Below are 18137 nucleotides of genomic sequence, written 5' to 3' on the forward strand. Positions count from 1 at the left end.
TGGTCAGTGACCCAGGGCACGTGGGCAAGACCCTCCAGCCAGGCCCCTTTAATACTAGGTGGGAAATGCAGACGTAGCTGTTCCTGTGCCAGGGTGAGTGCCCCATGTGAGGCGCAGCAGAAGTGATGCTCTGGTGTTTCTCTGATTGGTTGGATTTTTAAATATGTGCAAACACATGTGCGCACACGCGTGTGTTTTGTACACAGGTGTGCATCCATCTGTGCAAAAACAGCGACAAAGTGGTGTGTGTGTGTTGGAGCCAGTAATTAGTGGACAGGAGCGGGAGAAAGAAGTGCTCAGTTTTGGGCAAGATGCTAGTGCCAGCTCTACCCCAGGCCCCTGTGTGCCTTGGGCGAGTCTCGAGCGTTCGTCCAAGTGATGGGGCTCCGGGCAGAGTAACTGAGAGGGGCTGTCCAGGATGTCTGATGAGGGGACCTAATTCCCCCTTCTGGCCTTACACTCTAGCACAGGGCTGAGGGTGGGGCTTGCTACTGCACTGGTGTGACTTGGCTGCGGTATTCCCCATAAGCTGAGCGCTAAAGTCAGGTGCCACCCAGTTGCTCAGCAGAGCGCCCACAGCCGGCAGCCTGTGTTTCTGTGGGTGGTGCACCTCTGTATGTCTCAGTGTGCGGAGCAAAATCCATTCCACTCGTGCGTGGCAGACATGACAGAGGTTCTGCTGGGGAGCACTGGGCGCCCAAGAGAACTGTGCTCCCAAGTCACAGCAGAGCCTTTGAAAAGGCTCACTCCTCCCAGTTGCCGGGACACAGCTGCTTTCCGCTGCATGCTGAGCAGTGGTGCTTGCCATTGCAGAGATCTGGAGCAAGACTATCGTGGGAAGCTGAGCGCTGTTAAGGCTGAAGTGGAGACCGAACGAGCATTCCTCTTGCAACAAGCAGCTGATCAGCAGACCAAGCTGGAAGCAGATATAAAACTCCTCCAAGGAGAAAAGACCAGCTTGAGGGAGAAGCTGGCTTCAGCAGTCCAGGTAAAACTACCCCCCGGGGAGCCTGCTGTGGGGTGGCGGGGGGCAGGTGTGCAGCCCCTGGGCCCTGCCGGGTTGGAGAGGCCAGGAGCCAGGCTAACATGGCAGACTCTCCTGTTTGAGCTCGGTCGCTTTGCTGGCACAGGTTGGAACTGCAGCCTTGTTTAAACAGGACAGAGGAGGTAGAAACACACTTGGCACCGTGCTCCTATTGCCTAGAAATGCCCCCCAGCCCTGAAAGAGAGCACTCCGATGCACACGCCCCCCTGTCTGCTGGGGAGAGGAGCGGCCGCCAACCTGGCGGACGTGGCTGTGCAGAAGAACCTGCACAGAGCGGACCAGCGTTTAGCAGCAGCCAGGCCTGTGGGGTTTCTTCTTCACAGCTCTGGAATAGGGTCTGTTGCTAGCGCCGCCCTCCCCTGGAATGTGACGGGCTGGTTAGAGAGCGGAGAGGGGGATTCTGCCATACAAGTAGCAGCTCTTTCCAAAGCGTAAACAGCCACCGCACCACGTGGCTGGGCTCAGCCCGCCGACGGAGCTGTGTTGTGTGGGCAGGAGCTCGCTCGGGGCGTATTGCCTGCACAGGCTAGCAGCATTATGGGTTGGCGTGCACCTTTCAGGCGCTTCAGGGGCCGTGTCACTGCTTCCGGACTCCATGGCTTGGCTCTCTGCCCTTCCACGACCCTGTCTTAAAGCCTGGGAGAGAAACCCACTGAGATCAGTTTGGGATGTTAAGAGTCCCCCTATTGGCTGATCTTACATATTGTGCAGATCCATTCCGGGTACTTACAGGTAACCCTTTCCCAGGCTGCCTTAGACCGAGATTTGTCCACCCCATCACAAGTCCCTTTTTTAAATTCAGTACAGTCTCGGTGCTCCCCACAGCCGTCCCTCACCCTTGGGGCGGGGGCGGGGGGCGCCTCTCTGCTGCATCAAGACAAGGCTGACCTGTGGGGGCCGAGACAGATGCTGCTGCAGACTCTACAGCTGGCAGCTGTGCGCGCTCACCTGTGTGTGCAATACCTGATGGAACAGGGCTCAGACCCTCACCGGGGGTCTCCGGGTGCCAGCATGCTGGGCCTAATGACGCATCTGTCACAGGTGGCAAAAGTTCTCCTGTCCCTGGGGGGTGGGGGGTGTTGTGTGGCCTGTGCTGGGGAGGAGGAAGAGAATCAGCCTCAGGTCGTGCCTACTGCTGCCCCTGTGCTGAGCATGGGGGCTGGGACTCCCTTAGCAGCGCTTGCGCTGTGTAAGTAGCCCCATAGCAGTGGTAGTGAGCCCACCTCAGGCTGCCACCTGGGCAGGAACTGTCACGCGAGCAGCGTGTGCCTGTGTTCTCCTGAGACGTGGGCTGCAGTGGATTCAGGTGTGCTGTCGCTGGAAGGTGTCCCATAAGGGCCCTCGGCCTCCGCTAAACGCCAGTATGCTGGGCGTGGAACAAAGCTCCTTCCCCCACTTGAAGGAAACCAGGAGGCTGCAGAGTGAACTCGCAGAAGCAGTCGAAAAGCTGTCAGAGTCTGAGAAGCAGGTGTCAAAGCTGCAGAAGGAGCTGGACTTCATGGTGAGAGACAAGGTAACTTTCGCTTCCCCAGAAATAACCTTTTCTAGAGCTTGTGGAGAGAGTGGGGTGGGAATATCCATTTTCATGGGGGAAATGCAGAAAATGTTTCCTTTTACTGGAGCCCCCACCCCCAACTCGCCAGAGTATTCACGTTCATAAGGGAAAAACTCACATTTTTGGCTTTCAAAATTTGTTTCAAATGGGATTTTCACAAATGCAAAACTTGTAAAGAAATTCTGTTTGTGTCCAAAACCCAGAAAATTTCTGCTGAACTGACACCGTCCTATGGGAATTGTTAAAACATGGTCACAAAAACAACATGAGCTCTAACCTTTCTCTCGGTCATTGAGATGGATGCAGTAAGTGGGCAGGGCTCAGAAAAGGGACCTGCTGCCTATTAGACACTGGGAACATGTCTGCCGCACCCCTTGCAGTGTGCTGCTGTGCCCTGAGTCAGGACCTGTCCATGGTCTACGTTTCCTTTCCGATCTCAGGTCTTTCCCTTTCACACCCTCCATGTCTGTCTCGGCTTCCCTTGCTCCCCCTGCCTCCTTTCTTCCCCTGCGTTGTGTTCTTTGCCACTTCTGGTATTTTCCGACTTCATTCTTCTCTCATTTCCTGCTCCCCCGACACCCAAAGAGCTCAGCTTCTTTTTCCCCACCTCTCTTTCCCTGGCACACAGGGCTCAGAAACGAGACCCACATGCTTGGTAGACAGAGGACTAAACAGTCGGGTCATGCTGGGCTTGCTCTGAAGCCCACTGACATTACTTGGAATCTTTCCATCAACTTCAAGGACTTTGCACCAGACTGTGACATAGATGCCTAACTTCTAGGAATTTAACTTTGGCCCCATAGCACAACCAGAGGGGTGTTAATTCCTCTTCTTCCTGTGGGGTGCTGCATTTCTGGAACTCTCTGTGTTGTAGCTGGGCATGGTGGATCCACGTGGCACAGAGCTGCTCCATCAGGAAGAATGCTTTGCAGAGATCATCAGAGAATACGAGCTGCAGAGCCGGGTACGTCGGGGCTGCTCTGCTCAGAAAGGTTGTTATGATCACAGGGAGCTCCTTGCTGGGGTGGGTGAAGCGTCCCATGTGTGCCATACGCCTGGGAGGGATGGGGGCCGTGACGGAGCGTTCCTAGGTTGGCAGCGGTGGCACTGACAAGCAGACACTGCCTCGTCTGGGGAGCATTTTGCAGGGCTGCCACACTAACCTGGCCAGGTGCCCCAAACTTTGTGGCAGTTCAGCATGTGGGTCCTTCAGCCCCCTCTGTTCTGGGGGTGTTGGATCATCGCCCACACCCTGACGTTTTCAGTCCCCTTCTTTCCCAGGCTTTCCTGCTGAAGCCGTTGTAGGTCAGTTCTGTATCTACGTGGGGGAACTGTATTTTCCAAAGCATCTAAGCTCCATTTCCAGCACAGCCGGTGGCACACAGGAGCCTACGGCTCACTGAGAATCTCTGGCACTCGGACACTGTCCTCCTTGAAAGGTGTTTGGAAACTTCCCCCACAGCCTCAGGCACATGCTGGTCACTAGAGTGTTGGAACACACCCATAGCCCCAGCAAGGGGAGAGGCCCTGCATAGCCCCACAGGGGAGCACCAAAGATGAGACTAGTGACCTGGCCTGCCAGCACGTCCTGTAGTTGGCAGAGCTGGGACCAACTCCCAAAGTGTTACTTTAGCTCACTGTAGTTTAAAGCTGACAAAACCTGAATGGGGTAAGATCTCGAGGACAGGCTCTCGTCAGACTCCCACAGTGTCACCAGTGATTTCCAGAGAAGGGCTGTGCTGCCTGAAATCTCCCTCTGCCTCACTGCAAGCTCCTCAGGTACTTCAGTGATCAGCAGGCGAGGAAGACTCACCCTGGGAGCACGGGTTTATATGTCGAGAAACCGTAACTTTGTTTGAAGCCTTTACAAAAAACAAAGCAAAACTTCTACTGAGACACGTCTGGTGTGTTTGCCACCATTCAGCCCCTTCGTAGGGTGCTGGGTGTTGTAAGGGACTTGCTGTAGAGGCGCTGTGTTCTAGAGGGTAGAGTTCTGGGCTGACGCTCAGGAAAGCTGAGCTCTGTTCCCAGGTCTGCCGTTGGCCCTGCTGGGTGATCTTGGGCCCATCACTTTGCCTGCCTGTGCCTCAGCTTCCTCAATGGGGAAGATGCTCCTGACCTCCTTTGTGAAGTTTGAGCTCAGAGAGTCAGGGGTCCAGAGAGGCTGGTAGGTGCTAGGTGCTATTCATGCCTTAGCTTGTTTCTCCCCTGCCTTCAGTCTAGAGCTGGCCCTAGCTCCAAATCCGGTGTGTGGAGCAGTCCCCTAGCCTAGCAGAGCCATGGAGAATCATGGGTCCTTCCCTGGTATCCCTTTGCACCCCTGGGAGTGACTTCCTGCCCCCTTTGCACCCCTGGGAGTGTCTTCCTGCCCCCTTTGCACCCCTGGGAGTGTCTTCCTGCCCCCCTCCAACAGGTGGTTTCAGTCTCCGGCCACTTAGTCTGGGCTGGTTCTGGGGCCACAAGGTAGCCCCATTCGTGAACTGAGCAGCAGCTGGGGAAATTGAGAGGCTGGTCTTACAGACCATCAAATGTCACCTCCTTTGTGGAGCTGTTAGAAGGTTTGTTATCAACTCACCTCTTCCTGTTTCTGTTCCCTCTTTCCCCAAACCTTACCAAACCCAACCCCCAATCCCGGGGCTAGCGGGTGAAGGTGAGCGCTCCTGCCTGGTGCATGCATCGTTCAGATGCTCGTTGTGTGACTTTCACTGCCTGCATGCAGTCTTGGTGTGACCGGAAACCTGCGGTGTTCACAAGCATTGTTCTCGCAGTTGCCTGAGCTGACCTTTGTAAACTGCCTTGTGCGTTTTGTGTGTTGACACTCAGTACTGGCACGTGGTTTTCTCTGTGTGTGCTTTGAACATGCTGGATGTCTGCCCTTCATGTAGACTTGTCACCAGTTTTCCTGTCCCAAAATGCTGACTGTTGGTTGGGGTGCTGGTCCCAGCAGATCAGAGAGACAAGGTGGGAGAGGTAACACCTTGTACTGGACCAGATTCTGTTGGTGAGAGGGAGCAGCTTTGGCAGTTTCTCCAAGCTCCTCTTCACAAAGTGTTGTCTACACAACTTGGTATCACCAACTAGCCCAAAGCACCAGTCAGCAAAAGCCCTTGGCATGCTCTGCTGAAAGCTAAGGTGCTTACTTCCATCCCTATCGAGCCAAAGGTGAACGTGTTTAATTCACCCCACGCCGCTCCACTGGTGGGCGAGATCAGCGGTGGAGGCTGAAGTGTAGACAGACCTCAGACACGTTGCTGGCTCTGTTGTTTAACCCTACTTCTGGACAACGTTGCAGTCAAGGCAGTGAAAACACAAGAGCCCTGTCTACGCTGGTGCTTTCACTGGCGCTGAATTGTGGGTCCTAATTTTCCTCATGTCAGCCAGCTCCTGTAGTTATTGCAGTGAATCAGACCCCTTCAGAGTGTGTAGCTGAGTCCGTCTGTCATTTCTTCCTGCCACTCCCCAGGATTGGGCCGGTGCAGTTGCCAGCTGCTCCTGGGCTCTGGCCTGCTCCTGTGGGGTCTTCCCCTAGACACAGCTCTTGGAGGAGTTTTGCTGCCATGTTTCCACGGAGCAGCACGGTGCCAGCATAGCTCTGCGGCGGCTGCTGTGCGGGCCTGGTGTTGCTTGGTGTGCCTAGACCTCATTTAATGCTACCTGCGGTTTTGGCCTTGTTTGGAGCACGTTTGGCGCTGAGCGCTTTCAAGATGAAGCAGCGCTGACTAGTGGTTAGGGGTCTGGCTTGGAGTCAGGTTTGCACGTCTGTCCCTGACTGGCTGTGTGACCCAGGGAGAAGAGGTCGCTGCTCTGTCCTGTGTGTGCTTTGAGAGCCCTGGGAGCCATTATTACAGCGTGAGCTCATCGCGTGTACCACCTTTGGGGTCGCCTGGTCCCTGTACAAGTGTCGCTGGAGCAAAGAGCTTGACATGTCTCAGCTTTGCCTGCTGCTGTGTTTAACGCGGAGACTGGTCGCTCGTCGGCTCGGTGCTGGGGGGCGTTGTGCAAAGCACTCTGCCCCCAAATCTACGGGCCCAATCCTGTCCCTGTACCTGGGAGCTTTCCTGCTGACATTAATGGCGCAGGATTAGGCCCTGGTTGAGGTGACTCCTCAGTCAAGGGCAGAGGGGCAGGCCCTGGAACCGCACAGGCTGAGCTGCTCGGGTGGGACACGTGGCCAGCCGGGGTCCAGGTTTGGCACCTGGTGGAGCAGAGGAGGGCGTGTGGGCCTCAGGCCTTGGTAACCAGGAGTGGCGTGTCGATTGCCGCTGCGTGCACTGCCCATGTGCTCGCTCCTGCAGCTGCACGCTTGCCGGGGGTCATCCCGCTCATGGTACAAAAGTCGAAGCCTTGTGTTCACCCCAGGGTGCGTTTCATGTGCTTGGTGCTTGACAGCCTCATGCCATGAAAACGGGGCTGGAAGGGTGTAACCGAGCCAGGTCGTGTCTGCAGCAGAACCAGTGCCAGCCCAGCCCCCGTAGGCGAGCTGTGTGCCAACTGAGGGAGTTTTCCTTTGGGTATCGCGATCCCCCTCCCCCGGGTGACTCTGGCTCTCCCGACCAACGCGCGCTCGCGCTGTGGCCGTTTGTGAGAACAGCCGTCCCTCTGGGTTCTTCGCACCGGGGCCAGTGCAGCTCTGCTGGCGGAGGTTTTAGCGTGAGACTGAGCCACGGAGCTCCGCGGAAGTTGAAGTTGGCAGCTGACACAGCAGCGGGGGGAGAGGAAACTAATGGAGAGGCCAACTCACTGATCAGCGCCACCGGGGAAGCTGGGCCTTGGAGTCTGACTGATGCAGGTCGGGGCTCGGAATTAAACTTCCAGTACTGTAAGCAGAGGCGGTTGACTTGCTAGACTGCAAATATTGCACTCCAGAGAAGATGGGGACGGGCGTGCCTTACGCACGAGCTGTGACCGGCCTCTCCATCACGGACGCAGCTCCACTTCCACAGCCTGTTTTCCTGCAGTCTTTTCACTACGCGAGTTGTTCTCAGTGGGACTTCCCTGCACTGCAACAGGAGAGGGGCTTTGTCTTCACTGCAGAGTTAGCTGGAGCCGTCTCAGCTCAGGCAACACCTCTGGAGTTGTCATAGTTCTGGTGGGAGCGGAGACAATGCGAAACACCCATTGCAGCGTCCACACTGGTGCTGCATGTGCTTGTGTGAGCTTGGAACTGGGTACAAGAATCCTGCACCTGGATGGGCTATCTCCTGCCCGATAGACAGATAATAAGGGCTCCAAACATGAGTTGCCATATTACAGAGATCAGTTACTGACATGATGAACAGCTGTGTTCACACACATCTTGCCCCAGGCCTGCTGACCCAGGGCTCACGGGTGAGGAGGGGAGGGGAGGGGAGGGGGGCACCCACAGTTTACCCCCTTTTAGCTGTGGGCAGTGGGTAACTTTGGAGCAGTGCTACGGCTCGGCTGGGCTAGGTTTAAGTGACATCTGCTGTGTCCCTTGTAGGAGTTACGGGATAAGAATGATGAACTGCAGGCAGAGCTGGAAAAGCTGCATTCCCAGCTGCAGCAGAGCCAATACCGCCGGGCCTGGCATATGACGAAGGCGAATAAGCTGGGAGGAAGACTGCCACCTGGTAAAATGGCGGGATTGCAGGGAGGGGGCGAGGCATGGTCCTGTCTAAACTCTGCTGACCCAGTGAATCGTCGGTGGCGATTAGTTATGCCTGAAATTGCCCCTGAGCTCAGTGTGTTGCATGTGGATCTCGCGGCACACGTGGCATATGAAATCCTTGTTTTCTTTCTGTACGGCTGGGTATCGTAAGCTACAACACGCTCACTAGACCAAGCTGAGGCCAGGGGAGCGGAGACCTACCATGAGGCTTACAACGCTGACCGGGAGAAATCACTGGGAATCGTGTGGCTCAATCCCTCCGTTGGCTTTGGAAACCTCCTCTCCGTACTGCTGACTCTGCAAGAGCATGACCCAGGCTCCTGGGGCGTCTCTGCACACATTCTGCACAGAGACCTGTGGCCTCTGCAGAGTCAGGCACATGGCTTGCCGGGGGTGCATCTGTCCTGCAATTGCAGGGTGTGATGGCAGGGATTGAGTAGATGCACCCGAGCCAGCTGAACTAATGCTGCTTTAGGTCCGGGAGTGGAAGGTGGTCTGGATGCGTGGTAGCACAGTGAGCTGAAGTGATTGATGCTGGCTCAGGGATGTGTGAGCGAGGGCAGTCACGCCCTCAGCTGGTCGTGCAGACACAGCTGGTCATGCAGTGGGAGAGGGGCAGTTCTGGGCAGGGTTGTATGCTGAGGTTTTTGCTGCACAGTGTTTGGCAGATTGGATTAAAATCCCTTCCAAAGCTTGTTAAACATAAGCACTCTGGTCACCCCCTCCCACACCAAACCAGTGTTACTCAAAGGCCTAAGACCACAAGGTAAGTGGGGGAATCCTGCCAGGAGGGGCTGGACACAGGGAGAGAGTTCAGGGGAGCATTTGGACGCAAGTGTTTGGCCAGCACCTCGAGGCCTCTTTGAGTTAGTTCCTGTCTGCTGGACCTCGTGGCCAGGAGGGCAGCTCTAGGGCTTGTTAGTTTCAGAGTTGAGGGGATTCAGCTAACCCCTGTGTGTGTTAGCGAAAGCAGATACGCTGCTGTTCTTTTACTTTGTTCCCAGTGTTCAGAGCTGCCACACCTGGGCCGGGGGTGACCCAGAGGCTGATCTCCAGGATGAAGCGCCATGTGGAGCAGGTGCCGATAGCAGAGTGTTAGGAAGCCCTGATGGGGTCTCTTGTGAGCTGAGAGCAGAGGGTCAGACCTGTTCTGTGGAGGGAGCAAATTCCAAGTATGGTCCATGGGCCGGGCTACAAGGCTGGGCCATAGCAGGACTCCCATGTCACTGGGCTCTGCACCTAGAGTCAGTGGCACAGGTGGCCCTTGTGGAGTACCTGGAGCATTCTGTGGTGGCAGAGCTGGCTGGTACCAGAATGTCAGGCCCAGGGTCAGCCAGAGGGAAGAGATCCTCACTTCAGGCCCTGGCTGTCCCTGCCCTTTGATTGTGTTCCTCTATTTTCTGTGTCTGTCCCTCTCCTTCCTGGTTTCTGTGCCTGCCCATCCCATTGTAACATTACCCAGCGTACAGGTGAAACAGCTTTGTCCCCTCCACTCTGCAGTCTGGGATGCCTGCTGCATTGTGAGAGCCACCACGTCTGGCCAGTGGTCGCGGCCTGCGGTATGAGCAATTGCTCTCAGCCGAGTTAAGCGAGTGCCGCGGCCGGCCACTCATGATTTACAGTACAGGGCGACGCCAGCAAACTACCAGGCCAGCTTTCCCCAAGAAACGTGCCTCTTGCACTGTCTAGGTCTTGGCAGAACAATGCAAGCTCAGAGAGAGTCTGTCATTTTTTAATAGAACATGATATGCACAGTTTGTGTTATCCCAAATGGAGCTTCTCTGACACTTCAGTACAAACTCAATGGTCTACATAAAAATAAATAAGACATTTACTGACTACAGGACGGTAGATTTTAAGTGATTACAACTAGTGCAGTATAAAGTCAGAACTGGTTACAAAAAATAAAAGGTAAAATACAAACTAACACCCATCTCAATGGGCTAAGTGAACTCAAAGCAAGTCTCTCCTGCCACTGTTCTAGCGTACTGCTGGCTGAATTCTCTTTTTTCCCGGATACCTCCCCAGACTACTGTTGCTTTTTGTCCTGCAGGTGCTGCTGATGCTCTGAGCAGAGGTGGAGGAAGAGGTGTTTGGGGTGTTGGTTCTCCATTCTTTACACCTTGCTCTCTCTGCGGGCCATCTCCAGCTGAGCTCAGGAGACTGGAAGTCTCAGGGGATGGGGCCCTCTAGCTGTGTCTTTTCCAAGATGTGATTCCTCGCTCACCCTTTTTTCCAACCAAAGAATGGCCACCTAACTTGGAAATAGTTCCCTTGATTTCATTAACACCTGGGTCAGGCCTCGGTTTGTCTTTTGTCTCTGAGGAAGTGGGCTGGGTGGTTTCCCCAGATTTGGAGCATCTCTTAAGAACATCAGACAGTAGGAACATCACAGACCCTGTTTTACCAGGACAATAACAGTCAGCAAATCCTGTGTTTTCCGATGACACCTCAGAGGGTGTAGTTTGAACAGAAAGTATCACAGCCTGGAAAAGGGATGAACTGGGGGGTACAGACTGTCACATCCATCCGCTAAGACCAGGAGCAGTTAAGGTGCTGATGCTGATGTTTACATGTCACTGATGGCCTTTAGAACTGACAGGTACTAGGGAGGTGAGGAGATCACACGTCATGGCCATGGTGTCCATCCGCCTGGGTTGCATCTGGAGCGTCATCTTAGCAAGCTACGGACCTCTGTTATTGACAGCTTGGATTCCGCCTGATGCCAAGTGGGCTGGATGTCGGACACCTCTGCTCTGGGGCCGTGTGCAGACACCGCTTGTTTGGCTACCGTTTGCTGCACTGAATCATCCGACATCCCTAACTCTGCCCTTTCTGCTCCTTGTGTTTCAGACGAGACCCTGGGAAGAGATCAGCCCCTTTTGGTGAGCCAGCAGCTGCCTGCTGCAGGCAAGAAAGGTGAGGAGAGCAGTCAGCCGCTGCATGTGCCGGGGGCGGTGGGCAGTGATCGTGAGTCATGTTTCCATGGCAAGTGCCTGAAGTGGTGCCACGTTTCTGCATGTCCCTGCTCCGTCTGGAACTCTGTGTGTCCTTCAGTGAGACCTTTGGCCTTCCCTGGGCTTGTGTTTGGGGCTGGGTGTTTGGAGCCCATTGCTAGGGATTCAGTCTTGCCTCTCCTTGCAAAAGACTGGGCCGGGGGGGTTGGGGAGGACGTGCAAGCTCCCATTTATGTGCTAACTCCCCCACTGTCTGAGTGATGACTAGTGGTTTGACAGCATCCCTGTGTCCTCACTGGCCTTTGGCTGCTGCTCCTGTGGCACAGCTGGGCAGTTCTTGGCACGCTACTTCTGCAGGAGGTTTCTCTGATCTGGAGCTGCTGGGCTGCTACTCGTCTATCATCCCCCAGGCAGGTAGGTGGGTCTCACAGGGACAGATTGTACTGGCTGACCCTGCCACCCCACCCTCTCTTTGCCCACCACTGATGGTGGTGCAGGTGAGTCCATTGTCCTGTGGCAGCCCCTGGTGGGACGGGACATGAAGAGCGGGGCTCTCCCAAGCTGCCTCCGTTCCCAGCTGGGACGTGTGTGTCTTGTTCTTTGGGGCATTGCACGTGACTGAAGAGTCGTCTTTGCTGAGCACCCACTGAGCTCCCTCCCATCCCGCCAAAGTGAGCATTCTGTTGCCGGCATGTAGGCAGGTAATCTCGGTGTGCTGATAGACCAGAGGGAACTGCTGCGTGTTCGTCATAATAGACCGAAGCTGAAGACAATCTAGATAGCACCACTGAGTTCCTGCTGTGTCTCACGGCTTTGATCTGAATGTTAACAGGACAGAGTTGCTTGGTCTGCTCTAAGGCGGTTAAGCTATGAAAAGGATTTAGCATCTACACATTAATTGGGTTGCACTGGTAAATGTCTCATTGTACACAGGTGACTAAACACATTTTGTGGTGACGCTCTGCGGGTGATTCCTGACCTGGTGCCTCTCTTTGCTCATCACACACAAGTGCCTTTTGTTCAGCTATGCGGGTGGGGCTCGGGTTGCCATCGTAACAGGAGGGGGCAGAATTATCTTCAGTTCTGTGCTTGCAGGACCATTTCAAAAGCTGTTTTCTTTTCAGGCATCCTTTGCTTAGAAGCAGGTATCTGTGCTGCGAGTATAGAAACTGAGCTCCTGCTAGAGCAGCTGAAAGAGCAACTTCATGACTTGAAAATACAGCTGGAAACCAAGGTGATGGGGGCAGGGGCCCGGGGAACTTAGACACTGTGGCAGAGCCATCTGGTTATTCCCTGCCTAAGGGAGCATTCCGGTGTCTCAGTGCTCTTCAAGGAAGGGAAGTCCAGACCCCCAGGGCTGGGTTCTCCTGGCCCATGACTGTCCCGGGGGAATGAAGCTCCCAGTTTGTGTGCAGTTAAGGGTGGGACTGGGGAATGCAGCGTCAGTCTTGTTGCTCCCTGAGGTTCCTGAGATAGGAAGGTGGGGCCAGAAAGATGGGGCTTCATCTGGCCATGTGGTGCTGCATCTCTGCTTGTCCTCTGGGATCTGACCAAGGAGGGTTTTCTTGGGGTGCTGTCTGTTTGTGCTGGCACCAGGGAGCAGTCCACTTACCTTCACACACGCATCCCGGGGTACAGAGGGAGGGCTGCACACCTCATGGACATTACAGCTAGTGGCAGGTGTTGAAACCACAGAGGTTGTGTGGTGCAGGAAAGGCTTGTAAAGGGTTCTGCTCTGTGCCAGCCAGCCCAGAGGTAGCTCATGCAGACATAAGAATGGCCATACTGGGTCAGACCAAAGGTCCATGCAGCCCAGTATCCTGTCTGCCGACAGTGGCCAGTGCCAGGTGCCCCAGAGGAGGTGAACCGAAGACAATGATCAAGCGATTTGTCTCCTGCCATCTGTCTCCAGCCTCTGACTAAAGGCTAGGGGCACCATACTTTACCCTTGGCTAATAGCCATTTATGGACCTAACCTCCAAAAATTTATCAAGCTCTTTTTTAAACTCTGTTAGAGTCCTGGCCTTCACATCCTCCTCTGGCAAGGAGTTCCACAGGTTGACTGTGCGCTGTGTGAAGAAAAATTTTCTTTTATTAGTTTTGAACCTACTACCCATTAATTTCATTTGGTGTCCTCTAGTTCTTATATTATGGGAACAAGTAAAAACTCTTCTGTGTTCACTTTCTCCACACCATTCATGATTTTATATACCTCTATCATATCGCCCCTCAATCTCCTCTTATCTAGACTGAAAAGTCCCAGTCTCTCTAGCCTCTCCTCATATGGGACCCTTTCCAAACCCTTAATCATTTTAGTTGCCCTTTTCTGATCTTTTTCTAATGCCAGTATATCTTTTTTGAGGTGAGGAGACCACATCTGCACACAGTGCTCAAGATGTGGGCGTACCATAGTTTTATATAGGGGAAGTATGATATTCTTTGTCTTATTCTCTATCCCTTTTTTAATAATTCCTAACATCCTATTTGCTTTACTGACTGCCGCTGCACACTGCGTGGATGTTTTCAGAAAACTCTCAACTATAATTCCAAGATCGCCGTCCTCGAGCAAGCTGGAATCCCAACCATGCACACCCTCCTCAGGCAGCGTCGGCTCTGCTGGCTTGGCCATGTCCACAGGATGAATGATGGAAGGATTCCAAAAGACATCCTGTATGGTGAGTTAGCCTCTGGCAAAAGACCTCCCTGACACCCCCAGTTGCGCTACAAAGATGTCTGCAAGAGAGACCTCAGAGAGGTAGACATCGAGCTGGACAACTGGGAAGAACTAGCAGATGACCGCGGCAGATGGAGGCAGGGGTTACACAAGGGCCTTCAGAAGGGCGAGGTGAGGATCAGACAGCTAGCAGAGGAGAAGCGAGCGCACAGAAAGCACACTAAGGACTTGCCAGACACCCAGCACATCTGCAAGAGATGCAGCAAGGACTGTCACTCTCGTGTGGGTCTTCATAGTCACAGTAGACGCTGTAAATGAAGTCCTCAATTGAAACTATAAAGGGTGCGATCCATAGTCTATGCAGACTGAAGGACGCCCACAAAAAAATTCCAAGATCCCTTTCCTGATCTGTTGTATCTGAATTTGCCCGCATCACATTGTATGTATAATTGGGGTTCTTGTTCAAGTGTCCCCATGGGTGCTCCACGTTAGGTGTTGGGCTCGCCCCAGCGCTGCAGGTCGGATCTTCCAAACAGTTTCTGCCAGACCGCGCATGCGCCAGTGCACACCGCTCCCTTGCGCACTCCAGGCCACATGCGCGATCCGGTCCCCGCCAGTTCCTCTTTAACAGCCATCGGCTGCAGACGGAATCCGCTCAGGCTACGGCCAGAGTTAGCGTATTTAATGTTTTTAATTGTTTTAAAGTTTCTTCAGTCTTAGATTAAGTTAGTCGGTTGTTGTTTTCAACAAAAAAAAACAAAAAACAAAGAAAGGAAAGGAATTCACAGCTTCCAATCCTAGCAACAAGCGGAGCACCGGAGGCCAGGAGCCTAGGGCCATTAGCCCTCCTGCCGCGGCAGGCTTTATCCGAGAGGGCAACAAGCACAGAGAAGGTGCTAAGTACCCTATTAACAACTCAAAGACTCACCACAATGTCCTCTTCAGGATTCAAGAAGCGAGTCGTGCCGCGAGGCAATGCCAGCGTCTGATGGGCACAGTCAGTGTATAAGGTGCTTGGGGGAATCCCATGTCACTCAGAAATGTTCCTTCTGCGCCAAGTTAACAGCCAGAGCAAGGAAGGACAGGGAAATGCGACTGAAAATGCTGCTGTTCGACAAGGCCCTTCAGCCAGACGTGCCGGAGCGGCCGCAGCAGGAGGGACCCTCCGGGGCCCATAAAAGGAAAGCCGTGTCCCTAACCCCATCAGCGCAAAAACGGAGGAAAATCTCCCCAACCCGATCCCTGCCGGCAGCAACAGCGAGCGGGACGGGTGGAGCGCACAGCCCCCAGCCGCAGCACCAGCTGATCGGCAGCGGCGTGGAGACGAATGTGGCGGAGGTTCAGCCTCTGATGATCAAACAGCCGCCCCGCAACGCAGGCAGGGCGGCGGCCAAGCAAGCGCCGGAACTGGCGGCACCGCAAACAGCTGCACCAACCCCCGGGGAACCGGCAGCGCAGAGCGCGCAGGCACTCAACCTGCAGGCACCGGGGGAGACTGCCCGCACGGCACCGCTGAGGAGCGTGCCGAGCGCGGTGCAGACTACGGGGCCGAGATCCCTGACGCGTCAGGGGGCGGAGCCACCCCCACAGGGGAGGGGAAAGGCAGCACAGAAAACACGGCACCGCAGTCCCTCTCCAGACAGGGCTGCAGAGCTGTTTTCTCTGACGCCTCCGCTCGTGCTGCGGACTCCAACGAGAAGGCAGGGGTCACCCCTAGCTTATCCGGAGCCCCCATCTCCATTTCCACAGCCAGCCTCCCCATGGCTTGGACCACCTTCGCCCTTCTTGGGCTTCGAGCCACTTGAGTACTATCACAAACCGGTCTCTCCAGCGTCCCCGGTCTCCAGAAGATCTCGCTCCCCCAGACGTAGGGGGTCTGCACCAAGGGAGTGGTCCAGGTCACCATCCCAGGAGCAGTGCCCGTGTTGCCATGGTCGCCCCTGTCATGCGGGGCATAGACACCATAGGCATATACCAGGGACAGATCCCCACAGACGGTCCCGTATCCCCGAGGGCAATCGCGAACGGGGACAGAGACTCAGATATCTCAGGGGGAGTTGGTTCTGGAACCCCGGGATTTTCCCTCGCAGGTTTCTAGCGAGGGGATGTACCACCGTCAACAGGACCCGGAGGGGTCCAGAGAGGCGTACCCTAGCGGTTCCTCGCTGTCCTCCCCGGATGAGGCTACGGCCCCAGGGGACGTCCATCCTCCGGACAATCTCAAACAGTTCCAAGAGCTGTTTAAGAGGGTGGCCTTCACGCAAGGCATCCAGACAGCAGAGGTGCAAGAGAAGCACCGTAAGCTCCTTAAAAATCTGAGACCTCCGGCCTCCTCTAAAATAGCCATACCGCTTGACGAAGCAATCTTGGAGTCCTCCACCACGATATGGCAGACCCCTGCGACTATTCCACCTGTCCACAAGAGAGCGGACAAGAAATACTTCGTGCCGGCGAAGGGCATGGAGTTCCTATTCAGCCACCCGCAACCAGATTCTCTGGTGGTAGAATCATCTCAACAGAGATCAAAAACGTCTCAGTTCAAAACAGGGGGAACGGACAAAGATGCCAAGAAGCTAGAGCTGTTCGGCAGAAAGGTCTACTCCTCTTCCACTCGACTGTTGAGAATGGCGAATTACGCAGCGCATCTAGCGAACCACAATTTTGACAACTACTCTAGGTTAACCTCCCTCATGGACTCGCTTCCAGAGGACAAGAAGCCGGTGCTCAAGGCTATCGTGCAAGAAGGCTACGCGGCCTCGAGGACGGGAGTTCAGATCGCCCTGGATGTTGCGGACAGAGCAGCGCGCTCCACAGCTACGGCAGTGGTGATGCGAAGGGAGTCCTGGCTCCAAACATCGGGTGTACCGAGGGATCTGCAGGCGAAGATCGTCGATCTCCCCTTCGACGCGCAGAAGCTGTTTGCTGAATCAACTGACTCGGTCCTTCATTCCAGTAAAGATTCAAGAGCCACTCTTAGGACCTTGGGGATCTACACCCCTCCATACAGAAAGAAAAAGTACTACCCTCAGCAAAGGCGGTATCAGTATCAGCCACAGCGTCCCCAGTACCACAGGGGTTACGAGCACGGGCGACATCAACAGCATCAACAATATAGAACTCCCAGGCGACGTTCCCAACAGAGCCGTGCGTCCTCGGGGCAGGGCCAAAGGCCACAAGTTTGACACACAGATCCAGGGCTGCGCCATCACTACCATCGCACAGTGTCATCCGAAGCTGTTATTCCACCATCGCCTCCGACCATTCTACGACCAGTGGCAAAGGATCACCACAGACAAATGGGTGCTGGAGATCATAGCCACGGGTTACGCGATCCCCTTCCAGTCGCTCCCACCGCCACGACCTCCACCCAGGCCCCACCTGCAGGATGCCTCCCACGAAGCGAGACTCAAGCAGGAGGTAGACCATCTCATGCTCATAGGGGCAGTGGAAAGAGTGCTGGAGCAACTCCGAGGGAAAGGGTTCTACTCCAGATACTTCCTCACGGAGAAAAAGACAGGAGGCTGGAGGCCCATCTTAGATCTTCGAGGCCTCAACCAGTACCTGCGCAAGCAACGCTTTCGGATGATCACAATCGCCTCCATCCTTACGGCACTGGACGATGGAGATTGGTTCGCAGCCCTCGACTTACAAGACGCGTATTTTCACATAACTATCCATCCGGCTCACCGACGATTCCTCCGGTTCATGGTAGGCAAAGAACATTTTCAATACAAGGTCCTACCGTTTGGCCTCTCCTCGGCCCCCATAGTCTTCACCAAGGCCTTGGCAGTGGTGTCAGCCTACCTGCACAGACAGGGGGTATTTATATTCCCGTATCTGGACGACTGCCTACTCAAAGGGGCCTCGAAGGAGGAGGTACTATGCATGATACGCGTCACAGCAGGCACGTTCTCTTCGCTCGGCCTGGTTATCAATCTGGCAAAAATCAAAGATAGACCCCACACAGGACATAGAGTTCATAGGGGCACGCATAAATTCTATTACAGCAAGAGTGTATCTACCAGAGACTCGCTTTCGGGCCATCGGCTCCCTCGTGCAAGTCATCACCTTCAGCCCTACGGTGCCGGTTCTGATGTGCTTACAGCTGCTGGGCCACATGGCAGCAGCGACGTTCGTAGTACAGAACGCCAGGTTACACATGCGCAGCATGCAGCACTGGCTGGCGAGCGTATACAAACCGGCAGCACACACCGTTCACAGGGTGGTGTCGCCCACGACAGATGTGCGCAAATTCCTGCAATGGTGGGTAAACCCCA

The 18137-nt window shown here is 54.7% G+C and overlaps 1 protein-coding gene across 4 annotated transcripts in view; it reads left to right on the plus strand.

The window, feature by feature from the left end:
* The window catches only part of NINL (ninein like), a 71956-nt gene that overhangs the window by 38603 nt on the left and 15216 nt on the right, over positions 1 to 18137 (plus strand). For all 4 annotated transcript variants that reach the window (XM_074989191.1, XM_074989192.1, XM_074989193.1 and 1 more), the window contains 6 exons: positions 814 to 988; positions 2448 to 2558; positions 3475 to 3564; positions 8062 to 8191; positions 11083 to 11148; positions 12311 to 12420. In XM_074989191.1, the coding sequence (XP_074845292.1) occupies positions 814 to 988; positions 2448 to 2558; positions 3475 to 3564; positions 8062 to 8191; positions 11083 to 11148; positions 12311 to 12420 (682 nt within the window). The remainder of the gene's footprint in view (positions 1 to 813; positions 989 to 2447; positions 2559 to 3474; positions 3565 to 8061; positions 8192 to 11082; positions 11149 to 12310; positions 12421 to 18137) is intronic.

This window comes from Carettochelys insculpta, chromosome 3 (genome assembly GCF_033958435.1).
Source record: "Carettochelys insculpta isolate YL-2023 chromosome 3, ASM3395843v1, whole genome shotgun sequence".
Taxonomy (NCBI): domain Eukaryota; kingdom Metazoa; phylum Chordata; order Testudines; family Carettochelyidae; genus Carettochelys; species Carettochelys insculpta.